The sequence below is a fragment of the Diaporthe amygdali genome (assembly GCF_026229845.1).
Source record: "Diaporthe amygdali strain CAA958 chromosome Unknown NODE_44_length_330046_cov_65_728535, whole genome shotgun sequence".
Classification (NCBI taxonomy): Eukaryota; Fungi; Ascomycota; class Sordariomycetes; order Diaporthales; family Diaporthaceae; genus Diaporthe; species Diaporthe amygdali.
In genome coordinates, this window is record NW_026517064.1 from 127,198 (window position 1) to 139,583 (window position 12,386).

At 52.2% G+C, this 12,386-nt stretch overlaps 5 protein-coding genes across 5 annotated transcripts; 2 read left to right on the forward strand and 3 right to left on the reverse strand.

The window, feature by feature from the left end:
- Positions 1 to 526: 526 nt before the first annotated feature.
- Positions 527 to 1,848, forward strand: J7T55_010289 (uncharacterized protein; the record flags this gene model as incomplete). The annotated part of the gene is made up of 3 exons (XM_053134353.1): positions 527 to 756; positions 895 to 1,638; positions 1,707 to 1,848. The coding sequence occupies 3 exons, from the start codon at positions 527 to 529 to the stop codon at positions 1,846 to 1,848; spliced, it is 1,116 nt and encodes a 371-aa protein (XP_052987846.1).
- Positions 1,849 to 2,844: 996 nt separating this feature from the next.
- Positions 2,845 to 4,119, forward strand: J7T55_010290 (uncharacterized protein; the record flags this gene model as incomplete). Its single annotated transcript, XM_053134354.1, has 1 exon — positions 2,845 to 4,119. The coding sequence occupies one exon, from the start codon at positions 2,845 to 2,847 to the stop codon at positions 4,117 to 4,119; it is 1,275 nt and encodes a 424-aa protein (XP_052987847.1).
- Positions 4,120 to 4,639: 520 nt separating this feature from the next.
- Positions 4,640 to 5,370, reverse strand: J7T55_010291 (uncharacterized protein; the record flags this gene model as incomplete). The annotated part of the gene is made up of 3 exons (XM_053134355.1): positions 4,640 to 5,073; positions 5,137 to 5,194; positions 5,245 to 5,370. The coding sequence occupies 3 exons, from the start codon at positions 5,368 to 5,370 to the stop codon at positions 4,640 to 4,642; spliced, it is 618 nt and encodes a 205-aa protein (XP_052987848.1).
- Positions 5,371 to 7,069: 1,699 nt separating this feature from the next.
- Positions 7,070 to 7,621, reverse strand: J7T55_010292 (uncharacterized protein; the record flags this gene model as incomplete). The annotated part of the gene is made up of 1 exon (XM_053134356.1): positions 7,070 to 7,621. One exon carries the CDS (start codon positions 7,619 to 7,621, stop codon positions 7,070 to 7,072), a length of 552 nt encoding a protein of 183 aa, XP_052987849.1.
- Positions 7,622 to 8,274: 653 nt separating this feature from the next.
- On the reverse strand, positions 8,275 to 9,720 carry J7T55_010293 (uncharacterized protein; the record flags this gene model as incomplete). Its single annotated transcript, XM_053134357.1, has 3 exons — positions 8,275 to 8,636; positions 8,692 to 9,654; positions 9,714 to 9,720. 3 exons carry the CDS (start codon positions 9,718 to 9,720, stop codon positions 8,275 to 8,277), a joined length of 1,332 nt encoding a protein of 443 aa, XP_052987850.1.
- Between the last annotated feature and the right edge of the window lie 2,666 nt (positions 9,721 to 12,386).

Here is a 12,386-nt window from a genome sequence, read left to right on the forward strand (position 1 = left end):
ATCGATGTCGAAAGTGATGAGGAAATGGACCAAGTCACAAATTGGGCTGTATATCAAGGCGGCTTATGTACACTGGAGGGAGTCTTGTGGGAGAAAAACGTCGACCTAATCAATCAATACAAGGGGGACCGAAGAGTTGAAAAAAAGGCATTAATAAAAGACGTAAACACGTAGCAAATTTCGTTCTGTCCAAGGACAGTATGATGATGAGCGTAGAAGACTTTGCACGCAGTTATTCAAGAAGTGCATCACGAGTACTCTTGCTAGGTAATATTGAATTAGATGAACTTTTAGAGACTTTCATTCACTCACAATTGTATTAGACTCGAGTCAAGTGACTTGCCCCAAACTTGTAGTAGAATCGAAAACTATTCAATTCTTTGTTACTTACTTGAGCAGGTCTTCCTCGAGATCTGAGGTCTTTGTCAACGACCCGTAACCATCGCTGGGCCTGCATTCCGACTCCGGGTCATCAAAGGGTCCTTAATTTCCACTGACAACTTCTCTATAGAGACGAGCCACCATCATGATGGCGATGCGACGATTTTTGGTTGCGGCTCTACTTTTCGTCGCATTCACTTGCGGGCATCATGAGTATGAAGAACTCAAGACAACAAACGAGAACACTGCCAGTGGTTGGTCCAGTGGCGCAGATCGATCAGCATCGGCCTCCTTCACCAATGCGCAAGGCGTGTCTATCCAAAAAGAAACGGCCAGATTTGTCGGTGTCAACATCTGTGGTTTTGATTTTGGATGGTGAGTAGACACATAATGCTCATCCTGGCCAATGTGGGAACTTACTCACCAACTCTCCTTGTCATATAGCAATCAAAAAGGCTCCTGTGACTTTAGTAAGACCGACGCACCACTGCCCAATGTTCCTCCAACATACAGCAACCCAGACAACCCCCTGAACAACGGCACCGCCCAAATGCTCCATTTCGTCACCGCAGACAAGTTCAACATCTTCCGCCTCCCCGTCTCGTGGCAGTACCTCGTCAACAACGACCTCGGCGGGCCTCTGGATTCGACCAACTTCGGATACTATGACCAGCTGGTTCGCGGGTGCCTCTCGACTGGCGCCTACTGCATGGTCGACCTGCACAACTACGCACGGTGGGATGGAAAAATGATTGGGGAGGACGACGGCCCGACAACCTCACAATTCGCAGACGTATGGAGCCAGATCGCGGCGAGCTACAGGGGCGAGCGCAAGGTGTGGTTTGGGATCATGAACGAGCCGCACGACCTGCCGTCGCTCTCATCGTGGGCCGACGCCGTGCAGGCGGCCATCACGGCAATCAGGCGGGCGGGCGCTGCGACACAGTACATCTCTCTACCGGGCAGGGGCTACCAGTCGCCGGGCTATCTCATCGCTAAGGGCGATGGGGATGTCTTGAAGGAGGTCACCAACCCCGATGGGTCAACTGCGAACCTTGTGTTTGACGTGCACCTCTACCTCGATGCTGAAGGCTCCGGAACGAGCAAGAAATGCGTTACGAGTGGCATCGAGGATCACTGGGCGCCGTTGGCTGATTGGCTGCGGGAGAACAAGAGGCAGGCCATCGTGAGTGAGACCGGGGGAGGCGATACGCCTTCTTGTGAGAAGTATCTCTGTCAGCAGCTGAGGTATCTGGAGTAAGTCAAGTGGTCTCTGGTGCTATTGTGAGTTTTAGACTCGATCTGACTGATCTTGTTTACTCTAGTGACAACTCGGACGTCTTCTTGGGGTATGTGATTTGGGGCGCTGGGGCTTTCAAGTCGTCGTATGAATTGTCTATGACGCCGTCTCTTGAGGGCGATATTTGGGAAGATGTACTGCTACTCACTGAATGTGTTGCACGTTAAAGAATTCAAGGACAAAGCCTACCTCCCAACCATCGAAGGTCACAAGACTTGAAGGGCTCCATGGGTCGGTCACCCTGCGCAGATTTGTGGCTCTTGACGAGCTCGAATAGTCTAATTGCACGTGGCAGCGCGACATATATATGCAAGTGGGCGCAAATCGTACACTGCATAATTTACAGACGAACCATCTTTGGTGTGATGACGTTTGTGAAAGTTCTACATGACCGGTTGTAGTGACACCTGTCATCTGATATTGAATGTGTAGCCCTGATCGACGGGATCCTTGTGCAAGTCAACAGACCCCGGAGAAACTTTGCTCTGTGCGGAACTCAATCCATGCTGAAAGTTACGATTCGACGTTGTGAAGGCTCAAGCGTACTCGATGCTCATCAGACTTTCAGGGCTGTCAATGTAAAATTGCAGGAGTTTGATCCTGCTGGAAAACACACGACTGGCCGGTCCCTTGAAAATGGAGTGCGTTCACACCCCGAACAAGTCTAGCTTGGCCCGGTTCTGCCTCAGACTTAGGCCGACTCAGGGGTGCCTATTTGAAGCGGGTGGATCCTCTACCACTTTACTTGTTTCGAAACGATCACTATGGGGAAAGGGGCAATATCATGCATACAAACAAAGTATTCCGCCGCCGTCCTCAATCTCACACAACCCTGGCTAAGCGCCTGGATGATGCCATGCGACATGTGGAAAAATCGTAGACGAGCCTCATTGAGGACAGCGTCCGAGCCGGTCTACCAAAATTGGTCGCTTTCTCCGGCCAAAAGCGGGTAGATCGGAGTACATGTGTAGTAGATTCGTACCTGGGATATATTGTTTGCTACCCCTGGCGGCTGCCACTTGGTCTCTATATATGACATTCAGCCGTTGTGTGTGGCCTTGCCAGCGACAGTTTTGCTGAGTTTCTTCCCTTGGCTCTTCTCCTTCGTTCACCAACTATCACTCTCTTTTCACAGTCTCTCATTTGAAGCCAGCCTTCGCACAATGCACTTCACTTCTCACGCAGCTTTGGCGCTGGTCGCCGCCAATGGTGCCCACGCCCAGCTCAACCAGCTCGCCGTGGCAGCCGGACTCAAGTATTTCGGTTCTGCTACCGACAACCCCGAGCTCGACGATACCGCTTATGTCGCTATCCTCAGCGACGCCAACGAGTTCGGCCAAATTACACCCGGAAACTCTCAGAAGTGGGACACGATCGAGCCGTCAAATGGGACATTCTCTTTCACCAAGGGTGACGTGATCGCCGACCTTGCCAAGAAGAACTCTCAGGTTCTCCGATGCCACAACCTCGTCTGGTACAACCAGCTACCATCCTGGGTATCCTCTGGCTCGTGGACCAACGAGACCCTCACTCAGGTTCTGGAGGCCCACATCGCCGGCGAGGTCGAGCACTACAAGGGCCAGTGCTACGCCTGGGACGTGGTCAACGAGGCCATCAGCGATAATGGCGACGGCTCCTTCCGTGACAATGTCTTCTACAAGACCATTGGCGAGTACTACCTGCCCATCGCCTTCGCCGCGGCCGCGGCCGCCGACCCGGATGCCAAGCTGTACTACAACGACTACTCCATTGAGTTCTCCGGAGCCAAGACCACTGCGGCCCTCGGCATCGTGGACCTGATCCAGGGCGCCGGCGTCAAGATCGACGGCGTCGGGCTGCAGGGCCACTTCATCGTTGGCAGCACACCATCCGCCAAAGATCTTGCCGGCGTTTTGGAGCAGTTCACTGCTAAAGGCGTTGAGGTCGCCTACACGGAGCTGGACGTGCGCCACTCGTCTGTGCCAGCCGACGACGCTGCGGTTCAGCAGCAGGCAACTGATTACGCGAACGTTGTTAATGCCTGCCTCCAGGTCGAGGGCTGTGTCGGAGTGACCGTCTGGGACTTCTACGACAAGTACTCGTGGGTCCCGTCCACCTTCTCCGGCGCCGGCGAGGCCTGCCTGTACGACGAGAACCTCTCCAAGAAGCCCGCATGGACCGCCGTCTCGTCCGCCCTGGCCGCCGCTGGCACCGGGGGCGTAGCTTCTTCCTCCGCCGTGAGCTCGGTCGCCGCTGTCGCTACCAGCAAGTCGGCCTCCGTCGTGGCGTCCGGCTCTGCGGCCCAGGCTGTTGCCAGCTCCTCTGCGCCTTCGACTGCCCCTGCTGCTGCCGTCACTCAGGTCTCTCCTACTTCTTCTGTTGAGGCTGCTGCTCCCACTTCCACAGGCAAGGTCTGTACCAAGAGGACAAAGACTGTGTATGTCACTGCATCTGTGTAAGATGGGGATGAGCAGGGTTGCCTACTTATGTGGGCAGCGATGGCGAGTGTGTCATCATGTAAGAGCAAGGTGCAAACATTGGGGTTTCTTGTAAATAGCAAATTTTGAATCTGCATGGTATATATATCAGTATGGAAAAGAGACTACAGGCAAATATATTGATGCCGCCTTGAACCGATACTCATCTTCATGTGGCCCTTCTGGACAGACATGAGGAGAACGAGCACATTTTCAACAAGAGACTGTAGATTTGAATGATGTTATCCACCAACACCACCCTTAGTGTTGCACTTTGTGAGCAATGAAGAGGTTTACTGATATTGAATATTTACCTTCTGGGCGGAAATGGTGGGCCTACCCAAGACCTGGCTACCAGCGACATCAGAGTAGAAGGTAAAATATATTTCTTCACACCCCCAAAAATAAGAAATAAACATTACAACCGAAAGCGGGCCATCCCGGTGCACGCAAACAGAGTCACCCTCTTACAATCACCTCCAACAGTTCTTCCCTCAAACATCTACCGCCGCCCAGCGGGCGAGCCCTGCTGAGCAGCAACGATAGCCGCGCTCTGCGACGCCTGCGCAGCTACGTTGGCCTTGCTTAGCTTAGCCACCGCGTCCGCATTCTGCTGCGCCTGGTTGTCCGCCGCGTTGCCAGCTCCTTGGCCTTGGGCACCGGTCTGCTGCGCAGCAGCCGCGCCAGCCGCTTGGGAGTTCCCGGCCCCCGCGGTGTTTGTTGCCTTGGCTTCCCCCGACTTGCCCGACGCACCGGCCTGGGCACCACCGGCTGCCTGTCCCGTTGCTTGTGCCTGTCCCTGTCCTTGTCCGCTGGAGGCTGTGCTCTGAGCGCCGCCCGTTGCCGTTGCCGTCGCCGCGTCGAGCGTGATGCCCAGGGAGGCTTCGAGCTGGGCAAGGATCGATTGTGCCTGGGCGCCGGTCGTTATTGCGCCAGCTTTGATCATTATTCTGTCAGCATGGGCCAGTATTCACGCGGGATGTGCATGATGCAACGTACCTATTCCGGCGGACTCCAGAGCGATAGCCAATTCGGCTTTTTGAGCGGCTAGGATTCCCTGGTGGTATCAGCATTAAGACGGAGAGATTAACAAGTATGAGAAATCACCTTTGATCCGTCGTTGGCAGCCGCGTTGGCCTGCCTCCGGACAACGCCAGCTCGCCCTGCTGGAGTCGCTGCTACTAGTGAGCTGGATGCCGCCAGGAAGAAAAGTGCAGCGTTGGTATACTGCATGATGATAGGGTGAGGCTGGTCGTCTGTTGTATTGAACTTTGTAAGAAAAGGAGTTGAAGAGCGCAGCTAGACGAGTGATTGGTCAGAATGACAACGACCAGGGCGGCCGGTAAGCAGCAGTCGTGGGCCGACACTCACCTCTTGGATGGGATGATCAAGCGAATGGAAGCAGTTGGATCAGAAGGTATGGTTGTACTGATCTCCAATGGTTCACGCCAAGACTGAGGAAATGGCAAGCTTCAAATACCTTTCATCTTGGACATGTCGACTCGATCTCACAGCCTCGGGCTGCCCCTGGGAGGGCTGGAAGCCTGCACTCGTAACAATAATGGAGTTTGATCTTCCACTGAGGTTTTGAAAGAGAGACTTTAGCGTGGCCAATATTAAGGCCGCGTTGCTGTCTAGTCAACCAGTCAGCCGATCGGAGTCGCGAGAATCTTTCGGTGTGCGGCCGTTATTTCGGCCCTAGGCCGTCTTCAGACCCAACCAGCCCCGGGTCCGGCAGCGGTGCTCTAACTCGACCGAAACATTGCGGAACTCAGCTTTGGCTCATTCGCAAGTGGTTTGAAGCTGGCTGGGACATCTGCGACTCCTGGGTTTGTGCAACCCAGCCAGCCGATGCACCAAAAGATGATCACACAATCAAGATGGGCAGAGCTTATATTTCGCGAACTCATTCAGCTACCTTTCAAAAATGGTCTGTTAGCAAAACTTCTTATTATGACCAATCCAATCAAAGGGTAAAGATTCCCACAATAAGTCTTCATCTTTTTGTTCTGTTTTCGCGGCGACCAAATCACAACGACATCACGCATATAAACGCACGATCCCTATTTATCGCATGCAATAGCTGACGCCTCACAACGATATGAAATTCACTCGCAGATCATTCTCATTCCGAGGCGGGCTTGATGGGTACGAGCGGGTACAAGGGAGCACTGGATGGTTTTCTGTACCATGGAGAGGCCGCAAATTGTCATCCGAGCCAAAAGCACGACCGTTTCGTAATCGACGTGCATCAAAATCAGCAGAGTCCGTCATGAAGTTGCTATGAGTCTGACTGCATCGCTCGCGCATTAGCAGCTCAGATTGTATTCATTGGGAGCAATAAATCCATAGGGGATGTTGGTGCTCGCTGCTCGCTGTGGAATATCAGATCGGAAGCGTGCTGAGATGCCCGGCTGGCTGGGCACGAGTATATAGCAGCACCTGCAATCCGCGCTTTGTTGTTCTGGTATTCAACTGCTGTGGATCTGAAGAGAACTCTTCATTGATGCTGTCGTTGTTTCTCTCAGACTTCTCAGCGGCACTGGCACGGACTGCTCGAGGGGATCGGTATGCTTGGTCATACGACAGGGCTTCTCAAAGAACTTTATGGTGGTATTTTTGTAAAACTATTTTGGAGTGCTCTCCATGCTGTCACATCATGGACTCGAGCATAGTTTCAAGATGGGCTATAGAAACAAATAGGCCTTTGAGGTGACAACACATCTCTCAGCCACAACGACGAATTGATGAAAAGCGATTAAATTTGGGACTTTATCACATTGGGACTTTTCCACATCACTTGTGGTGTTTGACGGAAGAAAAGAGTCAAGCAGGACACGCTTGGGATTATATGCTTTAGCAGTTATGCAAATATTCTAAATACATGTCTAGTCTCAGAACATCCTCGTACACAAACTCCCTATCCACAACCTCAATTCTCCTCCCATTCAGTCTCATCCCCAAGCCCGACGTGAGGGTTCTCCTCCAAATATCTCAACACCCTCTCCCTCTGCTGCAGCACCGAAATGAGCGACCCAAGAGTCTTGTGAAGTGACCTGATTGCCGTGCCGACATCACGCAAACCATCTTCATCCTCGCCCTGGCCGTCTTTCCGCAGGTGCAGCCCTACCATTGCAATGAGCAGGGCTTCGATGCCGTCCTTCTTCATCAGTGGAATGAGACCTCGGGATGCCTCGCCATTCTTGAGGAGGTGCTGCCGCAGGAAGGACTTGATCAGGTCGGTTGTCGCGACTGACTCTTCCTCGTAGTCTGGTGTCGACCTTCCTCTAGCTTGAGGCTCGCCGTCACTGAGGTTCGCCGTATGAGCTTGACCAGATGGCTTTGTTGAGGCAGAGGACAGGATTAGAGGGGTGTTTCTCAGCGCCTCGATGTGGAAGGCAAGATCACCATCGTCCTTGTCTTGGTAGAAGATACTTCCAGTGTCGTATTGTAGCTTCAGCTGGATGCGTGTTCTGGTTGTCATCTTGGGGTCGGTCTTAGACGCTGCTCGCTTTACGTTCTCTGAAAGATTAGGGATGTACTGGATTCTTGATTGGGTGACCGATTGTTTGTAGGACAGGATGGAAGATTTTGTATACATAGATAGTTTCTTGAATCTGAGTCCATCAAGATGGCCTCGAGAGTTCTCACTAATGATTCACTATTTAAAGATGAGCTTGTTAGCCTCGACCATCAGGAATGATGTTATTTGCCTGATACAGGACAAAGACAAGTCGCCATATTTTGAAAGGCTTTGTCTCATCGTTTGACTGCCAACGCCAGAGAATGGTGAACAATGGAGAAGCCCCTGGAAACATCCAAGCACAAGACGTCCAATACGAGCTGTCAGAAACGGTAGATATAATCATTTATCCATTAATAGAATCAAACAGGTCACAGTATAGAAAGATTGCTTCTTCGAGATTTGATAGTATTTCCGATCGATGCTATCTCTCTATGCGAACGCCATATCTCCATGCAAGACTCGCAAAAGTGGTATCCAAGTTCACCCGCCCATTATAATGCATTAACACTCCGTGCAGTATGCGACCAACGTAGAAGAGAGATTTGCTCGCTGATGCGCTTCATAAATCAAGGCGATTCAACAAAACCACCGTTCCCAGAAATGCCGCGACGTTAGATCAGGGCCAACAGCACCACCATAGCCACAGCCAGTGCCAAGGGTGAGCACCGTCCCAGATTTGCCGCCGATGTGGATGAGCCCGTGGATGAGCCAGAATTTGCTCCTGAGGCTGCCGCTGGGCTCGTCGATGCCGGCTCGGTTCCTGATGATGAGCCCGTGCTGGCGGAGGGGCTGGCGGACCCGGTTGAGGAAGGGTCTGATGATGAAGAGCCCGTGCCTGGGACCATGGTGCGTGGGGTGGAACATTTGCCGTCGAGAGTCGTGAGGTCTGCCGCGCTGGATATCGCAGCAGGGGTGGATCCGCAGTTTGTGTACTGCTGCATGTGGATGGCGTTGGTTTCGAGATCGAAGACGGCTATCATGTCTTAATCAGTACCGGCTCGGTCAAGGGGTTTGGGATACAGGCTTACCGTAGGCAGAACGCATGAAAGTATCCCCCAGCAGGGTGAACGATTCACTGGGTGTGATGCCCAAAACACAGCTTTCCAGCCCAAAGGAGCCACTAGACTGGCGGATGAACTCATTATAAGGAACCTTAATCTCGACACCGTTGAAGTCGAAGTCAACCGTTCCAGCAAGGTCGGCCAGAGAGCAGTCCACGGGGTAAAACCCACTCTCATCCACACCCGAAGAGCCGAAGTCCGCACCAAGCTGGTCACAGATAGCCTGTGGCAGGAGGGTGAGGGTGGAACCGGTGTCGAGGAAGACGTCCATGGAAGTGTTGGGGTACACTTTCTTGTTGCCGCTCGGGGGAGTGATCGACATGTTGTTCATGGAGACCCAATACCGCGGAACGCCGTCAGGACTGTCGGCGGCTGGGACAATGGGCAGGGTGGCCAGACGACCCGCGAACTTTGAAGTATCCACCCCTCCGAATACGATGACGCCCTCTCCCTCATCTTTGCTACCCAGAGCGACGCTGTATGCTTTCACCTTGGTTTGGTTCTGTCTGGCCAGCTCGTCGACAAAGTTGGGATATCTTGTCGTGAGACCCAGACCATATCCGATGCCCAGGATGCCGGAGAACTGGGACTTGCTTGAGGTCGCTACTCCGAATTGCACGGCGCTCATCGCAGTCGCGGCGCCGGGTAATGCTATGCTGTCCTTGAAATACGTAATATTGGCGGAACCTATACCATAATTCAATGTCTTCGTGGATTGCAAATTGACAGCAGTCGTGGATTTGGTTGTGTCGTAGAAGCCCACGGCGTTGCAGAATTGTTGGTCCGACACGTCCAAGGTTGTGCATGTAGGATTGACCCAAAGCTCAAATGATCCCGTGTCCAGCTGCACATACACCGGTTGGGCTGGCGAGCCAATGTTGAGTTGTGCATAATAGGCGACATCGGAGCGGTTGGATAATTGAACCTCGACTGCTCGTTTTGAAAAGATATTCGTGTTTGTGGAGTGAACGACTTGAAGGTTCACACACGGTTCATCCTCCGCACACTGAGCTAAGGCGCCATAAGAGAAGCTACTTGCCAGAAGCAAAAGCTGTATTATGAAGGAGGATGCCATGAACGGCACCTAAACGTAACAAGAAGGCTACCTCGACAGCGACGGCATGGGTATTCTGAGGCGGTGGTATATTCCAGGGTCGAGGAGAGAGCTGTATCGGCGGTTGGAGGAATGATTGAATGAAATTCCGGTCGAGAGAGTGCCTCCGAATGGGAATGGGTATTTCGAAATGCCGGCAGACCTGAATGCGACCCCTTTCTGCCTGCGTTCTGTGTTCCTCCAATCCGGTCTCAGGGCAGGTGGCTGCCTCAGCAAAGGTTCATGCGATCGTCATAAGCCCCTGCAAAAGAAAAGAAAAGAGAAAAACGATGCGGCCTCCAGGGTCAACAACAAAAGCCGTCAATAGGGGCGTAATGAATACAGCCGCAATGCAATGAGTGATCGAGAAGTCAAAAGAATAACAAACCAGCTGTTCGGGCGAAATGAACGTTGAGGATGGGAAGCGGACAGGGACAAGCCTGGACTCGAGACGAAACAACGAGACGAAAGTCGAGACCTGAGCGGTCGCGGTACAGGACGACTGAGGCGGCTCTGCGAAGCTCAGCGTTAAGGATTCACATAATTGTGGGGGGCTGAATAGTGCCGATCACAGCCCATCCGGGTGTGAAGAATGGAGTACTGCTATAACAGGGGATGAACTGGGGCATGCCAATGCTCCTAACGTCTCACAATTGCGCCCACCCCTAACGGCGCCGAGAGACTGGAAGCACCAAGCCTGTCCGGCACGTAGAGGGACTGTCCCAGAAGAGGGGGGTGGGAGCCGAACACGATTAACGAGCGAGTGAACGAGCGAGTTCAGAAAGGCCGCCAGTCATGTCTCGAGTGAGCGGATGAACTCAATTGCGGCACACTGCAAGCTGCCAAAATAGCAACGCGTCGTCCAGTCTTCGTCCAGTGCTCGCAAGTTCCGAATGGATTTCAAGATTCGTCGCCGCCCCACACACATACCACTCCCAGACAGCTTCATCATCTCTGCAACATGCGACGGTATCTCTAGTTCCGATCTACCAGACAGGAAGAAAGGCGTACTTGGTCACCTCGGCAGCAGCACGTCCTCGTTTTGAGTGACATTGCATGCAAGCTGTCCATGAATATCACATCACCATTGCATCTGCTGATCATGGACGAGCTGATCATGGACGAGAATTTCAAATGTCCCGGAATCCCTCCTGCTTCAGACAGACAGCAGCCAAGGGCCAAGCCAAGAGCCAAGATACAGGGGGCTTACGCACGTTTCCTGTGCAGCCACTGCCGGGCCCTAGACCACCCTCCCAGCGTTGGACCTCTCTCGGGCGACGACGTACTCTCGGTCCCAGCCGACCTTTGGGGTGTTTCAGAATCAGCAGGGGGGCTGAGCTCACCTCCCAAAAAAAGAGGAAGGGCCTCCGGGATGGAGTCTCTTCCACATCCGAGCGCCGTCGGCCATCAACCGATGGACCATTGCCGCAGGCGGGACGAAGCGGCCGTCAGGGAGAACCGGACGAGAGATCAAGTGATCGGCTTTAATGGCGATAGAAGATGGCGTGGTGCTTGGACACTGAAGCAGACATCGATCCCGGGAAAAGGCCTTCCGGCTGAGGGTTCGGGTCAGCCTCACGATTCAGGGGTACGACAGGAGAAGTTGCACAGCAGACACGCTCGATGGCATGAACAGTGGTGACCATTATACTGCAATTCATATATCCCATTAAGACTGCACAAGAACTTCTCAAACTTCTTGAACATCTTGATTTGTTGCAGTTTCAGCCATTGCTCTTATGTCTTACCATATAATCTAACAGCCTTTCATCGCCATGACATTGTCCCGTCGGCGTCGGGTGTTCTAAGTTCGGGTTGCATTATAGTCATCATGTATTAATATTTGGCGGACAAAATTCTTGTGCGGAAGGAGAAATGACTTGTCCTAGTCAGAAGTTATTTGAATAGCTAATCAAATGTCCAATGCAGTGCCTCTCAATTCTGATTGTACTCAATAAAGCGCAAAGCTGCACGTCTTCGCCAAATGCAGACCAGGAATCGCTTCATGATCGGGACCAAATAGTCAAGTTTGGAAGCAAGTATAGCCACTCAGCCTCCATTGAGCTAAAGATAGTGCGGACGTTATCAATACTCAGCCCTCGTAGATTGAGTTCTTCAGTAGTTTGACCTATGAGAGATCAATCGGTCATGAAAACACGATGTGATAAGTAGATCCCAGTGTCGAGTCACAATACCTACCGGAACAACACCGTCACTCTTATTGTTTTTATCTCTTTTTTAAAAAAGAAAAAAGAAAAAGAAAAGGAAAAGAAAAAAAAAAAGTAAAGCGTTAACAAAGAGAAAAAGAAAAAGGCATGGGGGACAGCGAATCGCAACATCACCTTGCGGAGCGGAGCCAAACCCTTTGTGGATTGCTTGGCTCCCCAGGCAGATGAACACAGACTGATATCGTGTGACTTGCCTCTCACCACGCATCTAGCCCCATTGTACCTAGGTAAGTATTTGTCCAGTTTTCGATGCGGAGGATGGGCTTTCCGAGACAAAACTCGTCTGTAACAAAGTAAGCTGGCCCTCATGACTTGTTCTCACATGGCTCTAGGTGCTGCAA